Here is a 21124-nt window from a genome sequence, read left to right on the forward strand (position 1 = left end):
ACTATGCTGTGATGACCCCCAATGTTAAATTGTTTTTTCTTTTCTTTTCTTTTCTTTTCTTTTCTTTTCTTTTCTTTTCTTTTCTTTTCTTTTCTTTTCTTTTCTTTTCTTCCTTTTTGTTTTCTTATTTTTGCTACTTCATAACTGTTGTTTTGCTACTGGGATAAATCATTATGTGAAATGTCTGTGTTTTCCAATGGCCTCTGGATATTGTGACCCAAAGGTTGAGAAACATTGATCCAAATGTCTATCAAAGTTGATAGGTATGCTTTCAAAGGGAACTTATATAAATGTTAAATTCTTATAGCAAGGTGGATGTTGATCTAACGTTCAGTTCTGAAAGTTAAGTTAGGGCTGCAAAAAGAGGATGATATAGAGTCTGTGTGGACGTTTTCATGGAATGAGGACTGTGATGAACATTAGAAAGGGAACTGTAAATTAAAGCTTTCAGGGTCAAATAACTTAACTTATATCACTACCAGACCACCTCCAACTTCTGGCTTAAAGCATTTCAATTTACGTAAAGACTAATAATTCATTAAGTTATTCATTCCAAAATCTAAGAACTCAGGAAATAAATTCATCATCTTGGACTAATTAACAAAGAAATACCCATGCCAATAAAATGCTGTGGAAAATTTTAAATGATTTTTATAAATCATTTAAATTTTTATTTGAGAATATAATAATTGTAACAGTTTATTCTTGGCTATTCTTTGCTTTAGTTTTAAGAAATTTTAACCTTTTCAAGCCACCGTTGATTGAAATGGAGAATGAAGCAGAGATCAAAAAGGTTTTTTCTTCATTAAAATAATATGGTCAGGATTATATTTTGCCAATGCTCTTAATCATTTGACCATATATCACGTTAAAGTGACACCTTAGGCAGAGTGTTGCAAGAAGCATGGGGGAAAAAAAAAAAAAAAAGCTAAGTCTGGCTTACCGAGAAAGACACCAGGAACTGGCACAGGCAGGAGGAATGCCAAGAATCGCAGAGTTCATCTACACTCTCCATGACTGAGTGCCGTACATGCCAAGCATGGGCTGGAGTCAGGGCAGTTTGGAAATTTAAAGGACAGATTCCTCTAAAGCAATTTCTTAATGAATCTCTGTTTGCCAATACATGTAACCCTTAAGTGCCAAGTCCACAGTAAAGCCTCAACAAACACAATTTCCATATATCCTGAAAAATTTAGACCTGTCCATAGCAAATCAAAATGGTAAGATAAAAGCTGAGCCAAGGATTTCTGTTTTTAAAATTGTGGAGGTTTATGTGTGTGTGTGTGTATGTGTGTGTGAGTGTATGTATGTGTGTGAGTATATGTGTGTGTATGTGTGTGTGTATGTGTGTATGTGTGTATATATATACATACATATATATATATATGAAAATATTAGGGATATATATGTATATCTTGTTTTCACTTTTGTATTGTTTTTCATTATTTTTATGATTATAATATAATTATACCAAATCCAAATATACATCAAAACAATCATTCACCACCCATGATCAAGTAAGCTTCATCCGAGGGAGGCAAGGATTGTTCAATATAGAGAAATCCATCAATGTAATCTACTACATAAAAAAGAAAAAAAACCAAAGGAAAAAAACCACATGATCATTTCATTAGATGCTGAAAAAGCATTTGACAAAATTCAACATTGCTTCCTGTTAAAAGTCTTGGAAAGATCAGGAATTCAAGGACCATACCTAAACATAGTAAAAGCAATATACAGCAAACCAGTAGCCAACATCAAACTAAATGGAAACTTGAAGCAATCCCACTAAAATCAGGGACAAGACAAGGCTGCCCACTCTCTCCCTATCTGTTCAATACAAGTACTTGAAGTTCTAGCTAGAGCAATTAGACAACAAAAGGCGGTCAAAGGAATACAAGTTGGAAAGAAAGAAGTCAAAATATCACTATTTGTAGATTATATGATAGTGTATTTAAGTGACCCCAAAAACTCTACCAGAGAACTCCTGCGGCTGATAAACAACTTCAGCAAAGTATTTTGATATGAAATTAAACAAATAAGTAGCCTTCCTCTACACAAAGGATAAATGGGCTGAGAAAGAAATTAGGAAAATGGCACCCTTCACAATAGTCACAAACAACATAAAATACCTTGGTGTGACTCTAACCAAGCAAGTGAAAGATCTGTTTGACAAGAACTTCAAGTCTCTGAACAAAGAAATCAGAGACCTCAGAAGATAGAACGATCTCCCATGCTCATGGATTGGCAAGATTAATATAGTAAAAATGATCAGCTTGCCGAAAGCAATCTACAGGACCTTCATATAAAACCAGGTAGACTGAATTTAATAGGTGAGAAAGTGGGGAAGAAGCTCGAATACACGCCCACAGGGGAAAATTCCTGAATAGAACACCAAAGGCTTATGTTCTAAGATCAAGAATCGGCAAATGGGACCTCATAAAATTACAAAGCTTCTGTAAGGCAAAGGATACTGTCAAATGGCAACCAACAGATTGGGAAAAGATCTTTACCAATCCCACATCTGATAGAGGACTAATATCCAATATATGCAAAGAACTCATTAGACTCCAGAGAATCAAATAACCCTATTAAAAATGGGGTACAGAGCTAAACAGAGAACTCTCAACTGAGGAATCTCTAATGACTGAGAAGCACCTAAAGAAATGTTCAACATCCTTAGTCATCATGAAATGCAAATCAAAACAACCCTGAGATTCCACCTCACACCAGTCAGAATGGCTAAGATCAAAAACTCAGGTGACAGCATATGCTAGTGAGGATGTGAAGAAAGAGGAACACTCCTCCATTGCTAGTGGGATTGCAGGCTGGTACAACCACTGTGGAAATCAATCTGGTGGTTCCTCAGAAAATTGTACATAGTACGACCTGAGAACCCAGCAATACCACTCCTGGGCATTTACTCAGAAGGTGCTCCAACATGTAATAATGACACATGCTCCACTATGTTCATAGCAACCTTATTTATAATAGCCAGAAACTGGAAAGAATCCAAATGTCCCTCAACAGAGGAATGGATACAGAAAATGTGGTACATTTACATAATAGAATTCTACTCAGCTATTAAAAACAATGAATTTATGAAATTCACAGGCAAATGGATGGAACTTTAAAATATCATCATGAGTGTGGTAACCCAGTCACAAAAGAACACACATGGTATGCATTCACTGATAAGTGGATATTAGCTCAAAAGTTCAGAATATAGCTGCATATGTATCGAAAGATGGCCTAGTCGGCCATCACTGGAAAGAGAGGCCCATTGGACTTGCAAACTTTATATGCCCCAATACAGGGGAATGCCAGGGCCAAAAGAATGGGAATGGGTGGGTAGGGAAGGGGGGGTATGGGGGACTTTTGGGATAGCATTGGAAATGTAATTGAGGAAAATACGTAAAAAAGAAAAAAAGTTCAGAATACCCAAGATAAAATTCACAGACCATATAAACTCAAGAAGAAAGAAGACCAAAGTGTGGGTGCTTCAGTGCTTCTTGGAAGGGTGAACAATATACTTACAGGAGGAAATATGGAGACAATATGTGGAGCAGAGACTGAAGGAAAGACCATTCAGAGACTGCCCCACCGGGGGATCCATCTCATATACAATTGTCAAACCTAGATTCTATTGAGAATGCTGGGAAGTGCTTGCTGATGGAAGCCTGATATGACTGTCTCTTGAGAGGCTATGTCAGAGCCTGAGAAATACAGAGACAGAGACAGATGTTTGCAGGCAACCATTGGACTGAGTGCAGAGTCCCAGATGGAGGAGTTGGAGATGAAACTGAAGGAGCTGAGGGGTTTGCAGCCCTGTGGGAGGAGCAACAATGACAACTGGCCAGACCCCCAGGAGTTCCTGGGAACTGGACCACCAACCAAAGAGTACACATGGAGGGACCTATGGCTCTGGCTGCGTATGTGGCAGAAGATGGCCTTGTTGGACATCAATGGGAGGAGTGGCCCTTGGTCCTGTGGGGGTTTGATGCCCCAGTGTAGGGGAATGCCAGGGCAGGAAGGTGGGAGTGGGTAGGTAGGTGGGTGGGTGGGTGGGGGATCACCCTCATAGAGGCAGGGGGAGGAGGGATGGGGTAGGGGATTTCCAGAGGGGAGACCTAGAGAGGGGATAACATTTGAAATGTAAATAAAGAAAATATTTGATAAAAGGAAAAATATGTAACTATATAATTTCCCTCCTCCCTTTTCTTCCTCCAAACCTTCACATATGCCCCTAGTTTCTCCTTTTCAAATTCATGACTTGCTTTTTCATTAATTGTTGTTATACACACATTCCTAAAATACAGAAGCACAACCTGCTCAGCCTATATCATGCTACCTATAGGTTTGTTTTCAGGGCTGCCCATTTGGTATTGTGTAACCAGTTGGTATTGTGTTCCCTGGGGAACACTTTCTCCAGCTCTCAGCAGTCCGGAGTTGCCTGTAGTTCTGTGTGTGGAGTTGAGGTTTCCTGGGTTTTCTGTGCTCCATATTCGCATATCCGTCATTTTTTCTCTTGTTCAGTTCACACTGAGGAGTCCTGTCAGTGAGACTGTATGGACAGGGTTTCACAGTGTAGTTCAGGCTGGCCAAGCCTCACAGAAACCTACCTGCCTTGCCCACTCTCTAGTGCTAGGATTATAAGCAGACCTCACCTAACTATTTTAAGGTTTTCTCCATCACCTAGGATTACCACTGGCACATATGTCAATTTAATCATGAGTTCAAGAATGACACTTGAATTTAATCATGTATAAAAGACCACTTGTCTCTAATTGTGAGTTCTGATGCTCTACAAATTTTAATGGGCATTAAATATTGTTTACCATTGCAGTTAGTTTCTTAATCATATTCCTTGTTGTTAGTATACTTTATCAGACTAAAAAACTCTGTCTTCTTGGCTTTATTTTCAGCTTTTGATATGCAGTTTAGGACTACTGAAAGAATGTGGCTCACTTAAGAGTACACCATAGGTTTCTTGGCATGCATTGGCACTACTAAGAACTTTAGTTTATTCTTAGTGTTTGGTCACACTGTAGACACTGAGGGTTTTGTAACAGAGTGCTATATAACAGTATTTTTCACAGTATTTAGTGACCAAGATACAATGTTTTTTATCTCTAATAAACATAAAATCATTACTGTGCATATAGAAATAAATTAAAAGCAACCATTATTATAATTAGTTGTCCTAATTGTGATCCAACTAAAAAATACATGCAATATTTGCAGAGTACAGGACTTTGTAGTATATTCTGAGGGTGGGAAGAGGAATGAAGGATTCAAAGCAAAGTGGCAAAGAGAACACTTATCTATACAGTTGAATCTAGGGCAATAATTTCAATTCCACGGGGCTGTAGAAATGACTCAGCAGACAGTGCATGCCATTCTTCCAGAGGACCTGAGTTCTGCTCCCAGTACCCAGATCGGATGGCTCACAACCATCTGTAACTCTACCTTTAGAGAACCGGAAGCTTTCCTCTTAGTTACACGTCTCATGGCTGCATCAAAATACTTATCACTGTTGAATTACTCGGTTGTCTTTTCAGTTATGTCAGTCTTGCCTCATGTTGTTAAAATATGTTGTTACACACAAGTGAATCACAATTGTTTTATTAGTAAATAACTTGACACTTGACATTTGGTCTCTCTCCCTCTCTCTCCCTCTCTCTCCATATATATATATATTTTTTTTTATTTTTTTAATCACTTCACATTTAATGTTGTTATTAACGTGGTTACATAAGTGTGATGGGTAGTTTTATCAGAAGTTTCTTGGTCCGTTTGGCTTGTGGGTACATCTGTGGGGAAATATCTTGATAATGTTTATTGAGTGGAGATACATGTCCATTGTGGGTGGTACTATTCCCTAGCAACGGTTTCTAAACTGTGTAATGTGAACTCAGTGAACTGAGTAGCAATATACATACATTCATCCTCTTTTTGTTCTTGGTTATGGAGGTCACTAGCAGCTTCAAGTTCCTGACACTTTGAATTCTCTTTAATAATGAACTATAAGCTGGAATTGTGAGGTCCAATAAACCCTTGCTCCCCTACATGACTTAGGATATTTTACCAAAGAAGACTGTGTTTGTGATCTTTTTGTTCATTATATATATTGTATAGATTTTTTAAACTCATCTTTACTGTTTCCTTGAATTAGATTGATATTTTCTAACATTCAGTTCCTATAGTTATTCTTCTCAACTTGTGTATGTGTGTGTGTGTGTTTCTTAGTAGTTTTACTAAGGCTTACAACATATATTATAATTTATCAGAACCTATTTCTGATCTATATTAACAATTTCCATGAAATAAAGACACCATACTTCTAAACAGAGCCAGTCTGTATCTCTTCTCTCCTTCTCCTCATCTTCCTCCTCCTCTTCTTCTTCATGCTATCATTTTGTATGTGCCACAAGTATAATGTATACTACAACCCTTATACTGTAGTTCTTTTCAATAATTTTATTATTTCAAACAAGCTATGACAAAAGAGAACAAGTGTGGATTTATACATTCAAAATATAAATCTTCACATCCATAAAACAGCAACAGCATTAACTAAAAGTCATTTTAAAGAAAAACGTGGCTGTGCTGATGAGGATGGGCCCAGGGCATTGACAAGGTGTGAAAATTAGCACTTTTCCCCCTGGTGACACTGCTACATGAAAGTCAGTGTTGCAGATCATAGTTTTCTCCCTTGGCATGAGTGGGCAGCACCTGGTCCCTGTGATAAGACAATTATTGAGGGATGATGGTTTGCAAATCCTTCCAGAAAGGGAGATAAATATAAAGATAGAGAAATCTGGGATTTGTATGAGCTTGATGCATGAGAGGGATGTAGGGAAACAGAAAGCAGACACATCCACGGTTAATCAGTAACAGAAGTTGATGTAATTTGCAGAGCTGTAATCAGAAAAAAAAAAAGTGGGGGAGATTTAATGTGTCCTCAATATTTAAGGGTATTTTAAAATTATTATGGTCTTTGGTTTCACTTTTGCTGACTCTACTCCTTTGGGGAGACATCACTTTCTCTTCACACGGCTCCTTTCTCTGATTTTCTTCGGTTTGCCATGAAGTGTGGGTTCCAGAATGACGACCGCAGGGAAAGTCCTCTGAGTTGTAAACCAAAGCCTTCCCCTTTACATTTGTATACTACAAGACAACATAAGAAATACACTCACTATCTTCCACTTTTTCCCTGGATGTAGCCCCAAATAAGGAATGTCCTGACCGGTAGTAAAGTCAGTAAAAGAGTATAGAGTACAGCTGAATATATCAGAATAACGTTGTTTGTTAAAAAAAGAAAAAAAAAAACCTTCTATTCCTGCTTCTGTCTATGTAATATATTTTTAATTAGGCATTGGACCAGCAGACATAAAGTACTTCCATTTCCTCCACACTTACATTAAACTGTCCCAAATTATCATGTTGAATAAATGAAGCCAATAAGAGGATAAAGATCACAGGAAACAGAAGAGCCAGTGAGAAAACATTCACAGGCACTACTCTCTATTCTTGAGTGAGTGGATGCAAGCCACGAGTTACTCTGCTGTGGAGCAAGGCTCCAAGGATGTGGAAATGACACACCACACAGCCCAAAAGATGTTAGAGATCTGGCATGTCCTTGCAGCTCAGCAGTGTCACCTTAGGTAGGGCAGACACTCTATCTCGGGTATTCTCCTTACCTGCAAAGGGAAGATGGAGGAGATAAAACCTCTGCCTCCTGCCTGGATTTCTGTGAGATACAAACCTAACAGTACATCACAAACAGTTTTGTACCATCCACTGGGCTTCAAAGAGTGATCCCTCCTCTCCCCTTCCTTCCCCTCTTGTGTCGAATAGCAAAGGGATATACCTGTATGAAATCCACAGACTTAAAAAAAAAAAAACTGCCATTACCCAGTAAGTTCAGCCTTTTCATCTATTTAATATGTAACCTGAGTCCATTCTGCTAGCAAGATGTATATGATTTTACTTTTGTGCTTTGCTAGCGTTCTTGGGACTTTTGTGGTTAGATTACTAAGTTCAGAAACATTAGAAGACAAGGAAGAGAATAAAATAAAATGACTTGAAAAGTTAATTAAGTTAATGGCTGGAACCCAACATGATCTATTAACATTTGGAAACTAGGTTAATCCAGGTTTAATACTTTATCATCATGATGCAGGTATGCATACATGCATCAAGAATATGAGTATTAATGTTCATCTCTAATATACTGTATTAATTGTGACACTGGAGAGTATATGATTTAAAATAATGTTGCTTTGTGGGTCCTTGAATTGTTTTCTTTCAGGAATTGTGCTAAGGAAACAACTGATACCATCCTGATTCCCCTCGATATATTGCTAAGGAAAGAAAGTCCAGAGGCACTGTAGTTTATCTCAGCCTTCGGGTTCAGTACTATCAAATAATTGACTCAGCCAGGCAATAAACAAAAAAACAAAAAAACCTGATTCTCAAAAATATTTACTTTTTAGTTCAAAGTTTTGCTCCAACCACACAGTGTAGAAAAAGGATTTGATGTTCTCTTGCTTTGCCTGCCTTTGGAAATGAACCCCAATGATGTAGGTCAAGGGAGTCCTGGTCTTTTAAAGGGACAGCACATGGGAAAATACTGGCAAATCCCATGAAGAAGCAACTAATAAAGAGAAATATAACAGGAATCTGAATAAAATAAGGCAGTGTAGTAAAGCCAACTTGGGGCTTTTAAAATTAGGCTTCTGAGGCTCAGGGAACCAATTCTATAAGTGTGTGCTTAGGGGCTGCTTACGTTAGGAGAGCAGCAGTTCACAAGCTTTATACACAACAAATACGGAGCAACCACTGCCATAGGGTGTAAGAAAGAAAGAGAGAATTGTTGCCAAAAAAAGGAGACGAAAGGAGGCTAAAATAGAGACACTATTTAATTGATTAGATTGCAAGTCATTTTGTGGGTGACTGTGACCTCTGGTGTTAATCTAGGGGAATTCCAGCACTTGCTTGCCTTAATGGAAGAACGGAGGAAATCTAAGCATGGAAGTTTCTCATCGGAAACCACTGATCTTTTCTTGAAGTATTTTCTCTTTTTCCTCCCTCTCTCCTTTCCACTTGCAGATGTAAGTGCAAAACACTACTCACATGAAAAGCACTGTGTTTGCTGCTTCAATTGGTTTACATTGCTGTGTTCCTCCTTGTAATCCTACATAGCAGTGATTCTAAATCTTACTAATGCTGCAACCCTTTAACAAAGTTCCTCATGTTGTGGTGACCCCCCCCCATCATAAATTTATTTCTGTTCCTACTTCATAATGGTAATTTTGCTACCTGTTATGAATTACAATGTAAATATCTTGTGTTTTCTGATGGTCTTTTGGGGTCGCTACCCACAGGCTGAGAACCACAGCTATGTAAGAACAAAGTCAGAGTAGCTGCATGTTAAACATTGGCATTCCAACTTAAAAAAAATCATCTGCCAATTTTATTTTTAAAAGAGATATATTGATACCAAGGATGTCTTCATTGGAACCTGCCATAATGAACACAATTATTAAAGATGCCCAGGCATATTTCACCCTAAAGGTGGAACAACTGTTGCATTTCTAAGCCCATGCTTTGCATGACTCTAAAGAGCTTCCAGTATGTCCTAGGAACAGGCATGTATTAGCACCAAGTAGTTAACTGTAATCAGCTAACTCTAATGGAAAGACAGTGTACATCTCATTGACCTGCTCTCCATATTTCTAGTCATAGCGACTTTCTCATTATTATTTTATGAACTCTTATATTGGCTAGGCTGAAGTCGTGAGGACTGCATGTCTCAGTAACCCACTCCAAATAAAGTACACACACATACACACACTCACATGTGGTGTGTATATTCAAAGTATGTATATGAATATACATTATATATGATACACTTAGAAAGAAAGGCTCGATATTGTGCCCTATGTCATTTCTGAAGCCAGTGAGAAGCCTTGACAGTGGTCTTTAAGAAAGTCAGCTTAAGCAAGGGGAGGCAGCTTTTGTTTTCCTTATGACATTTTAGTAAGTCTAGAATCTGATGGGTAATTTAAAATGAGTCACAGCCACTGTGATATTTGGGGAAAGTCTGTGGAATCTTTTCTAAATCTATGGGCAGGTGATGAACATATTAATTTTTGATATATTTCTTTGAAGCATCTGGAGATAGATGAGTCGGACATTTCTCTCTATCATTAGCGAAGAGCCATAAAAAGAGGTCTGTGTAACTTGCTGCAAAGTGCACTAGCAGATATTGGGTGGATTTTATTCTTGAATTAAATTTTTCAGACTAAAAGATGAATAATCTGGAAGCTTTCTTTTAAAATTCAACATACTCAAGTACATGTGTCACCATACCCAGCTTTTTTTTTTTTTTTTTGGACAGTATCCTCATGTAGGCTACTCTGGCTTCAAATTCACTATGTCTGTGATGATGGCCTTGAACTCCATCTCCCAAGTGTAGCATCGCAGGCATGGACGACCACGCCCTTCTTTCTCTGGACTTAATTTTTGTAATAATGCCCCTCACATGTCCATTTATTTGTGCATTCTCAGATGCCATAAAAAAATCAACATATGTCTTCATTCTAAACACTATTTGTTCCTATTTTGGAGATACAAAAAGAAAATCATAATAGATAATAAAAATGTCTGATTTTTTAGCCACTAGAATTTAGTTCTCAACCAGAGCCACAGAGAAATACAAGCCCTGATTTTTCATTCTCTTCTATCAAGGACTATGGCAAATTCTAGGACTAAACACAATTCCCTCCGTTTCCTTCTTAATCTATTTATTTGTGTGCACGAAAAATTTTAAATTGCTTAACACACTTGCAAGGAATATCCAGAAATAAATTATTCACTCAATGGCACGGAACACACACACACACACAAAGCAGATACCAGGTAAGCAAGTTTAGGGCAACTGCTGACTAGAATATCACGAAATTGGATCCAGCTGAGAATTCCAATTACCTAATGAGAGCGATCCGCTTTCGCTTTATTTCTTGGTCTAATCTGTTAGACAGTAATCTACATCATAAAAACCACTGAAATCACAATTTAAAATTTAAACATTTAACTGACCAATTTCACTTTTGTTGTTGTTCTTTAGGAAGACAGGAATTTACATCCCCAAGGAAATACAAATGTAAGGCTGAATAATGGAGTATTAATCAAGCGCCCTCAAAGAGACCTCCAACTGCTTTGTTTGTGTATAGCTCAGTAAGGACACACCATGGTAAAATTCAAAGTGTAATTTTTAGTGGTTTATTAGAGAGCGATTAGTCATTATAGCTAAGTTTAAACACCCTGTCCAAGGGCGGCGATTATTCAGTCGAGTCGTCGCCACCGTATTAATTGGCAGTCAGATGACTACCAGGCCCCTCGCCCAGCCACTGCAGTCTGGTCTTGATAAGGATGCTTGGCGTCTGCGCATTCGTGACCCGCCTTTGCTTTGTGTCTGTACTGCAGGTCTGGAGGAAGAGGAAAAACAGAGAAGCCGGCGGTCTGCGCTGGCTAAGCAGCCCCCAGACCCTGGAACAAGCCTCGTCTACACAGCCAAAGTAGCCCTCGGACCTACCCACTCAGGCTGCTGGACCGCCTGAGCATCAGAGCCCCGGACCTGGCGGCCAGGGGCGCCAGCCCCTCATGTTCCGGAGAACGTGCAAATGTGAGCGGGCGCTCCCGGGGAAAGCCCTCCGCCCCCGCCAGGGGGACCCGGGAAGCCCGAGCGGGCTCCTCCCCGGACGCCGGGGATCCCCTCCTCCGGCCCCGCCCCCTCCTCCCCCTACCCGGGCGTCGCGAGGTTAACCCTGTCTGCGCCGTAGTGTTCTCCCGTAGTAGCGACAGCGCCGCCAATCCTAATTCTTGGACTCGGGGAGCTAGGCGACAGGGACAGATCCCTGCCCTGGGTCGGATGTGATCCCTCAGAGGCCAAGCTGGGCATCCGGCTCTGGCTTTCTCCCAATGCTTATACATTCGCTTAGGCAGTCGCCAAACTTTTTTTTTTCTCCCTTCTCCCCAAAGCCGGTGCCCCCGCAGTTACTTGGCTAGCAGCCTGCAGCCCATTCTAGGCAGGACGATGGGGGAGAGAGAGTGGGGCGAGCAGGTGCTGCCTTGCAGCCCTACAAGGCTAGAGGGCGGGAGAGTAGCTCGGGTTTCTCCCTGCCTTGGCGCCTGCCCCATGACCGGGGTGGCCAGACATGCTGCAGTGTCCCAGGCAGGTCATTCGGGCCAGCATGTTCCGCACCAGTCAGGGGGCCGCGGCGGTAGAGCGACAGCTATCGCTCTCTCTCTCTCCCACCTCTGCAGCCTGCCGCTGTGCATGGGGTGGGGTGGGGGGCTCAGTCTTCCCAACCGTGGTACCGGATGCGCGCGATCCGCAGATGGAATTCCTGCCTTGGAGTGCCCTGACCCCGGCCAGAGCCGGCCTAAGCCCCCAGGGGTTTTCATTCTGCAGGTTCCCCTCCCAACCTCTCTCACACACATGCTCCCCTAAGCCGCGCGCGCCGCAAACTCAGTCTTGGTCCCTGCAGGTGATGTCATGCCCATTGTTTTGGTGCGCCCAACCAATCGGACTCGCCGCCTGGATTCTACCGGAGCCGGCATGGGCCCTTCCTCGCACCAGCAGCAGGAGTCCCCGCTCCCGACCATAACGCATTGCGCAGGGTGCACCACCGCCTGGTCTCCCTGCAGCTTTAACAGCTCTGACATGGAAACCCCATTGCAGTTCCAGCGCGGCTTCTTCCCAGAACAGCCGCCACCACCGCCGCGCTCCTCACACCTGCATTGCCAGCAGCAGCAACAGAGCCAGGACAAACCGTGCGCGCCCTTCGCGCCCCTCCCGCACCCTCACCACCACCCGCACCTCGCGCACCAGCAGCCGGGCAGCGGTGGCAGCAGCCCATGCCTCCGGTGCAACAGCTGCGCCTCCTCCGGTGCCCCGGCAGCGGGGGCGGGGGCGGGGGATAACCTGTCCCTGCTGCTCCGCACCTCATCGCCCGGCGGCGCCTTCCGGACCCGCACCTCCTCGCCACTGTCGGGCTCTTCGTGCTGTTGCTGCTGCTCGTCGCGCCGGGGCAGCCAGCTCAATGTGAGCGAGCTGACGCCGTCCAGCCATGCCAGTGCGCTCCGGCAGCAATACGCGCAGCAGCCCGCGTCCGCCTCCCAGTACCACCAGTGCCACAGCCTGCAGCCCGCCGCCAGCCCCACAGGCAGCCTGGGCAGCCTGGGCTCCGGGCCCCCGCTCTCGCACCACCACCACCACCCGCACCCGGCGTACCACCAGCATCACCAACCCCAGGCGCGCCGCGAGAGCAACCCCTTCACCGAAATAGCCATGAGCAGCTGCAGGTACAACGGGGGCGTCATGCGTCCGCTCAGCAACTTGAGCTCGTCCCGCCGGAACCTGCAGGAGATGGACTCCGAGGCTCAGCCCCTGCAGCCCCCCGCGTCCGTCGTAGGAGGAGGTGGTGGTGCGTCCTCCCCGTCTGCTGCCGCCGCCGCCTCATCCTCAGCCCCGGAGATCGTGGTGTCTAAGCCGGAGCACAACAATTCTAACAACCTGGCGCTCTACGGGACTGGCGGAGGAGGCAGCACCGGAGGCGGCGGCGGCGGCAGCGGGCATGGCAGCAGCAGCGGCACCAAGTCCAGCAAAAAGAAGAACCAGAACATCGGCTACAAGCTGGGCCATCGGCGCGCCCTGTTTGAGAAGCGTAAGCGGCTCAGCGACTATGCGCTTATCTTCGGCATGTTCGGCATCGTGGTCATGGTCATTGAGACCGAGCTGTCTTGGGGCGCTTACGACAAGGTACCGGCTTTAGCCCCTGAGTACACTCATGAAGAGGGAGCCAGGTGGTTGGGATGGGCTCTGGCGGGAACGCTTGCCTAAGAGGTCTTAAGTGTCCCGGGAATCCTCAGGCGTGCCTGCCGGAGCAGCAGAAGCAGCTAGGACGCACACCAATAGTCAACTGGGCAACTCGGAGAGTTAAGTTCTCCCGGTGCTGAGTGTCCAGCGCATCCAGGCATGTTAAGTGGCTCCTGGAGTTGGTGGGGAAAAGCAAGCTTGTTTTTCTCCTGGTGCTCATGTTTCCGAGATACCTTTCAACCTAAAGTACTTAAACTCCGGAGTAACTTCCTCTAGGCTTTAGCGAGTCAGGTACCTTGTTTCAGCCCTTGGTGGTGCGTAGCTCGCAGCCAACCCATGAGTTTTCCCTTGTTTCTGGCTCCTCTCACGGAGCATTATGGCCAAATAACGTGCATCCCAGAGCCAAAACAGATTGCCTCCTCCCGAGTCCCCTACCTTGAATTCAGGTCCACGTGCTCGGAACTGACTCTAATGGCCTGGAAAGTGATTGAAAGTGCTTCTTTCTTAAAGTGTTCCATCTAACTGTGTTGCAGGCGTCGCTGTATTCTTTAGCTCTGAAATGCCTTATCAGTCTCTCCACGATCATCCTGCTTGGTCTGATCATCGTGTACCACGCCAGGGAAATACAGGTAACACAGGCTCCGCTGTTTTTCTGAATAACCAGATGCCATGCAGGCAGCATAGGAGAAAAGCAAGGCAGCAAGGGGCCTTTACCAAGCAGCTGTGTCCTTGCTTGAGGTTACAGAAGACACATGCACAGTTATCTCAGCACCTGACCTGTCCTTCCAGAAAGCTAAACAAACAAACAAGTCAACACAGCAGGTCAACAGGCAGATCTTTCTGAGATATATTTGATAGAGTCTTAAGATTTTCCCCAACTTCTTCAGGCTGGTACACTTCTACCAGACAAATGTTTTTAAAGGAGTGATACACATTATTCTGAATCAGTGCAGCAGTGTGTGTTCTTGTTTAAGACACCTTTTTAAAATGGGTAAGTCATTAGGGGAGGAGGCCTTGCCAATCTGGATTGCCTATAATTATAATATAAGAAAATTGGTTCACCGCTTCTATCAACATGGGAAGAGCACCTCCCCTCCCCAAACTTCTAACGCATTTTACAACAGATTATTTAGTTCATAAAGCCTGTGTAGCTATTAGTGTAGTCCGAGCATTTTAAATGTCACTTGAGAGTATTTGGAGCGGGTAATGTTAGACAAAAGCACACTTGGTGGAATTTTTAATATTAGGACAGTATATAGATTCTTCAGTGCAGTCCTCACGATGGTGGCATTTTGAGATTCTTCCAGAGGTCCTCTGTGGTCCTCTGCTGTGCTTTAAGCCTGGGTCACTTTGACTTGAAGCATGGACGATACAGAATGAGTCTTTGACTTCGTTTTCAGATGGAAACAGTCAGAGGAAGTGAGTAGCCTTGCCAGATCAGGTCGGAAGGGGCCCAGCGTGAAAGTAGGCACTGCCTCCCCAGCCTGCTCCAATCCTCCTCCTCCTGAGCCTAGCTGCTCACCAAGAGTCCTGCACCATTGAGAGTTCTTCCTCTGTGTTTCCCCTCCAGACACAAGAATTCAGTTTATGAATAGGGTTAAGCTCCCACTGCTACTCTGAGATTCTTATAGGTTTTTAAGAATAGCTTAGAATGTTTGGCATGGAGACCAAGTGATTTGGTTAAACCATGCTGGAATGAAATACTGTGTCCATTATGCGTTTATTCATCTTAAGCCTTCCAAGTGTTGGCTGTTCCCTCTGAACACATGTAGATAAACAAGCATCCATTGGGGTGGGGGTCAAGTTATTTGTATTATCTTCAAGAGCAAAATGTCTTTTTAAAAACACAAAGTTTTAAAGAATATTAGACACACACACACACATACATGATATATGTATGTATATCAGGTATAAGAGGAGCTGCTCAGTGTTGCCTATGCATCCTGAAATTTTGATACAGTGTAAGAATTCTAGAAATTTACAGGCACTAATAAATATAAAATATTTTAAGATTTTTTTTATGCTTGAAATGCTGCCTTCATTGGCTAATTTGTATCTTTCTATTACATTGATTAGACAGTGTAACACCAGGAGGAAGGCTGGCACAAGGGTTAGTCCTCTGGAGAATACACACAGTGAATTTATAGACTGTTCATAACTCAAATGTCAAAAATGTTAGGTTTTAAAGTAGGGCTTACTTATGATCTATTGCCACCCCATAACCTGCCATGTTTACTATGATAACTATAAAACCAAGGCTTGGGTAATAATGTCTAGTTATTTTGGATATAGCTTTTACAAAAATCATTATTTGACCAAAAGAAATTCCTCTTCCAATATTCTTGTTTGCAATGCTTCTTTAAAATTAAATACAATGGGCCTCCGCAGATAAGAGCACATACTGCTCTTACAGGCAACGGTGCTGGGCACCCACATCTGGTGGTGCATGGCTGCCGATAGCTTCAGCCCCAGGAGAATCCTCTGGCCCCAGCACTCATAATCACCTACCCACACAGACACACATAATTCAAAATTAAGATTTTTAAAAACATTTCTTACATTCTTTTTAACAAAACGGGAAGTGACAAATATACATGGGAACTCTGAACTTGCAGCCAAGAAGAACCAGGAAAAGGCAGAAGCTTCTCATTGGTCCAATGGACATAATACTTTAGCCTGCAGCTCAGAGAAACTGGGTGGGTGTGGTTAGGATCCTTATGGAAAATTGGTAGTTGTGTCTTTTTAGCATTATTCATATCACTATGGGACATGTATTTCTTTCATATAATTGCTTAGGCTAAAGGTCACCTCAGAGCTTAAAGAATTCCAAATATATTGTTTAAGAATTCCAACTCTATTGATTTATCTCTGAGGTAAGGCAGCAAGTGCAGAGACCGTGCTGGCATTTGGGAGCATGTCCTTGAGTGTAAGATATCAAGAAGGACAATTTTTATTTCTACTTTTTGGCATATTAAATATGACGATTAGAGAGTGACAGCTAGCCAGGGTAAGTTACTGGTGCATGATGTCATTTTGCACCATGCTCAGGAAAAGTATTCTAACTGAGGTCCCAACATGTTGCCTGTGAGAATCTCTTCTCCAAGCCCGGGAGGCCCTGACATTTTCATGGAGAACCTTGGAAAGCAAGGTTCAGTGTGACCTTTAATAAAAATGTTTATACACGATGTGGCAACATGAGATGGCTCAGGTGACTCATGGGCAGAAGGGCTTGGATTAGAATCGTGCAGTGGGAGGTTTTTGAACACTGCACCATAGTACATTTCAGCATTGGGGTCATTTTTCAGTACCACAGACAGCTCAAGGCATGGGCTACACATCAATTCTTAGTTCTTTTACTCCACACAACCAAAATTGAGATTACTGTTTCAGTTTGGGTTTTTTGTTTGTTTGTTTGTTTTTTGTCAGAATGTTTGTATAGAGTTCAACAGAGTGGGAGAATGTAACCATCTAAGTAGATATTGGACTTTTTCAAATGTATATTTGGCTTTGCTTTTTGCATCAATCAGCAAATCCAGGCACCCCCTCCCCAAGAGCAGGAATAAAACAAATATATAACTAAACTTTAACACATGCCTCTGTAATTACCATCTTTTGACAGATGCAATTGACTCTAAGGATTATTATTTATTCAAGTTAAAATGTTTTTGTGTGTGATACTAAATAAATAGCTCTCTACTTCATTGTCATGATTTTCAGAGACATTTCTGTTTTTCTTCACCCCTGCAGTAGGGCTTGAGATATATATATATATATATATATNCATTGTCATGATTTTCAGAGACATTTCTGTTTTTCTTCACCCCTGCAGTAGGGCTTGAGATATATATATATATATATATATGTATATATATATATATACATATATATATATATATATATATATATATTTAACAGAGTAAAAATAAAAGGAAGTCTTATCCTTCAGAAAGTTTGAATATAGATTTCTTTTAATCTTTCAACTTTATCTCCATTCCATTTTCTCATGGCAACAACTTTAGTATAAAAATAAGCTGTTTAGTATTTTTAGACTTGCCAAAGCAAGACTGTAAAGAGAGAAAGGAAGCCCCGTGGCGTGCTAAATGATCTTTCTGGGTCTTAGGGAACTCAGAAGACTGGCAGGTCCTGTACACTAAATTGGAAAGTATTTTTTTCTTTGGTAATATAATTACACAATAAATAGCACACGAGAAACATTTAGTTTTCCTTAGCTCATTTATAATGGAATTCCTCTGCGTTTCTTCCAAGTTTGGTTTTCAGAGATGGATTATGTAGTTCTATAAGTAGAAATGTTGAAATTAAGGTTTCTTTTCTCTTGTGACTCTTGGTCCCACGAGGAGGAGGGCTTGCTGAGGATGGGGTCTCAGTGACCTGCCTGTCTCTTGGACAGCAGCGGGTGGGGTGTTGACTTCTCACTAGTTGATAGGCCAGTGTCCTTCCTGGAATGGAGGAGAAACATTGGTTTTCTCACTTCTACAGGGAGAAGGCTGGTACTCCCAGGCCATGCTAAAAACACTGCCTATAGTTGTGGTTGTTGTTTTTGAAAAGTAACAAACACATAATTCAAATAGCACAGCAGGGTTTAGAAAAACTGGGAAGTTACATTCTATGTACACTCAGTCTGTTTCTCAGAGATAACCACTTTAACTGTCTTACACATCCTTTCAGATGCATAAAGATAATTATTTAGATGTAGCTATATTCACGTATAGCTTGTTTTTATTCTGTAATGCATTTTGGAGGTGTTTCCTTCCCATCGGTACCTAGTGAGATGGCTCATTCTTCTCTTGCAGATGGGTCCTTTTCTATTTTATGAAGTTCTCTGTGTTGCTTTTTCAGCCCGGTGATGAGTGCTGATGAGTAATTTGGAATTCTTTAAATTTCTTCTAATACACACACACACACGCATATACACACACATATACATATATATATACACTAATGTACATGATGTATATAGTATATGTACATTATATATATTTATATGTAGTATATAATGTATTAGGATAATAATGTATCTATATTATATATGTAATATATATATATATACATGAGAATTATACATTTCATCAGTAATATTGCTGACTCAATGTTAATACAGGAGGTGTAGCTCAGTCCCCAGCATTGACAAGATTCTATGTTTGAATCTTAGTACCAAAAACTCCCTTCAGAAAGACTAGGCCCTCTGTGTCTGTGTTCTTGAGTGTCATTATTCCTCTGTAACATGCTTCATAGTTTGAATGAAGTTATGGAAGATGAAGAAGGCTAAAACCTTAGAAATTGTCTTAGATTGTCCTTAGCTACTGTTGTGTCTATGAAGCAGATGGAAGCTGCAGCTACAGAGGGACTATTCAGCTCCACAGATGCTCGGCTGGGAAGCTGACTTGCTCTGTCATGTGACTATCAGCTTGGTGGCTGATTCTGTATTGCCCATAACCTCCCCATTAGGAGCAATGACATTCTGCAGCCTTTTGACCATGTGTATACTGTAGTAACGAAATCACTCAGGACTAATTTTCTCCACTTGCCTGTGTAAAGGTCTCTGCATTATTAATGGATGCAGCACTAAATAAAGTGATCCTGGAGTGTTTACAGAGCAGCATCACAAATGAATGGAGAGTAGAGCTTCAGGTTTACCACTGGTGGCTTTGTCTGACCATCTATCCCAATTCTGGGCCACTTTGTGTGTAGGAGGAAAACAGGGATCCTGAGAGCTGTCATCGACCCAGACCACACTTGGCAGGGTAGACTAAGGAAGCATGCCAGAGGAATCACATTTGGTCAGAATGTGGGTTCATTGGATTCTTTTAGAGAGGGTTTCTTCTTATCAGGGGAATCATACATTATTTTTTACTTTGAAAGTATATTAAACTGCTTACACAAAGGGGACTAACCTTAGTCATCTTTTAGCCCTATATCCTACCTACCTTGAGAATGTCAATGATGACACCTTGATAGAAGTATTTTGTCAGTTGCCATGTGACCATCATTCCTGGCAGGCTGTCTGTTCCATCATTAAACAATAGTTTTAAAAGTTCGGAAGAGGATGGAGATAGGTTTCTTTGTGTTAAAGTGAACTCTGGTTTTATTGACTCCATAATCAATGCATTGAAGTTTTCCAATCAGACATGGTGGTACATAGCTGTTCTACCAGCATCCACAGGGATGCAGGCAGGAAGATTACTGTTAAATTCAAGGACAGCCTGGAATACATAGTAGCTTTAAGTCTAGTTTGGGATACACAGAAAACTCCTGTCTCAAAAGAAAAAAGAAAAAAAAATGCATAAAACAACAATAAAAAGCGAGCTTTTCAAATACAATGGTAACGAATATGGAAAAATCCTTTCTGATGAAGAGCTGACACTCCAAAGAAGGGAAGAAAGGAGAAAATGGAAACATTAATTAAATAAATCCTTTCACATCTGGTAAAAACCACGATGAATATTAAAAGATGCTATGGACAGACAGAAGGATGAGGTAGGATTGTCCAAGGAAGAAGTATTTAAACTGTCACACAGAAGGAATGATGCACCCAGTATCAGTCTGTGTTAACAAAGACCTGTGAAAGGCCTGGGGACTAGGAGGGGTATTCTGTGCTAAGTCAATCATTGTAGCCCAATGGCATGGTACTAAACAAGATCTGAAGAAGGACAGGGACCTGCTATGGAACCCTCACAAAGCCATGGTAAGAATTTTTAGTACAGGTGTCAGGGCATTGAAATGTTTAAAGTGGAGGAGTCCCATATTCTAACTTAATGGTCCAGGAGGATTGTTTTATTTTACATCGAGGAAATGAGCCTGGAGCCTGAGTGGCTGTCTTGGCAAGCTGCACTGTAGAGAGAGATCGACTTCATTGGACTTGCATAGCAATGGTGGACATGAGGTCACTCAAGACCCACATCAGAAGTAAGATAGACTTATTCATGGGTCTGAGGTACCTGCAAGGCAAGGGCCACTACAGAGATCACTCCTGGGGATCTATGTAGAAAAGTTGAGTTCATGGTATGGAGAAGGAAAGATTAGCTAGATTTCGTGGTGTACTCTTTGGGATCCCAGAGGCGGAGGCAGGAGGATCACAAGTTTGAGTCCTGCCTGTATTATTACATGTAATAATACAGAGTTAGAGCCCAGACTAGACAATTTAACAATACACTGTATTACAAAATACAAGAGGAGACTGGGAATATAGCTCAACATAACTTAATTGCTTACCTGGCA

At 41.9% G+C, this 21124-nt stretch overlaps 1 protein-coding gene across 2 annotated transcripts in view; it reads left to right on the top strand.

Moving 5' to 3' along the window:
• Positions 1 to 21124, top strand: part of Kcnn2 (potassium calcium-activated channel subfamily N member 2) — a 394099-nt gene that overhangs the window by 255548 nt on the left and 117427 nt on the right. The window contains exons 3-5 of one of the 2 annotated variants that reach the window (XM_021150280.2): positions 11494 to 11692; positions 12558 to 13831; positions 14422 to 14517. In XM_021150280.2, the coding sequence (XP_021005939.1) occupies positions 11671 to 11692; positions 12558 to 13831; positions 14422 to 14517 (1392 nt within the window). In that variant the 5' untranslated portion in view covers positions 11494 to 11670. Of the gene's footprint in view, positions 1 to 11493; positions 11693 to 12557; positions 13832 to 14421; positions 14518 to 21124 lie in introns of those variants that run through there. The other variant, XM_029472048.1, reaches the window with a different exon arrangement.

The sequence above is a fragment of the Mus caroli genome, chromosome 18 (assembly GCF_900094665.2).
Source record: "Mus caroli chromosome 18, CAROLI_EIJ_v1.1, whole genome shotgun sequence".
NCBI lineage: Eukaryota > Metazoa > Chordata > Mammalia > Rodentia > Muridae > Mus > Mus caroli.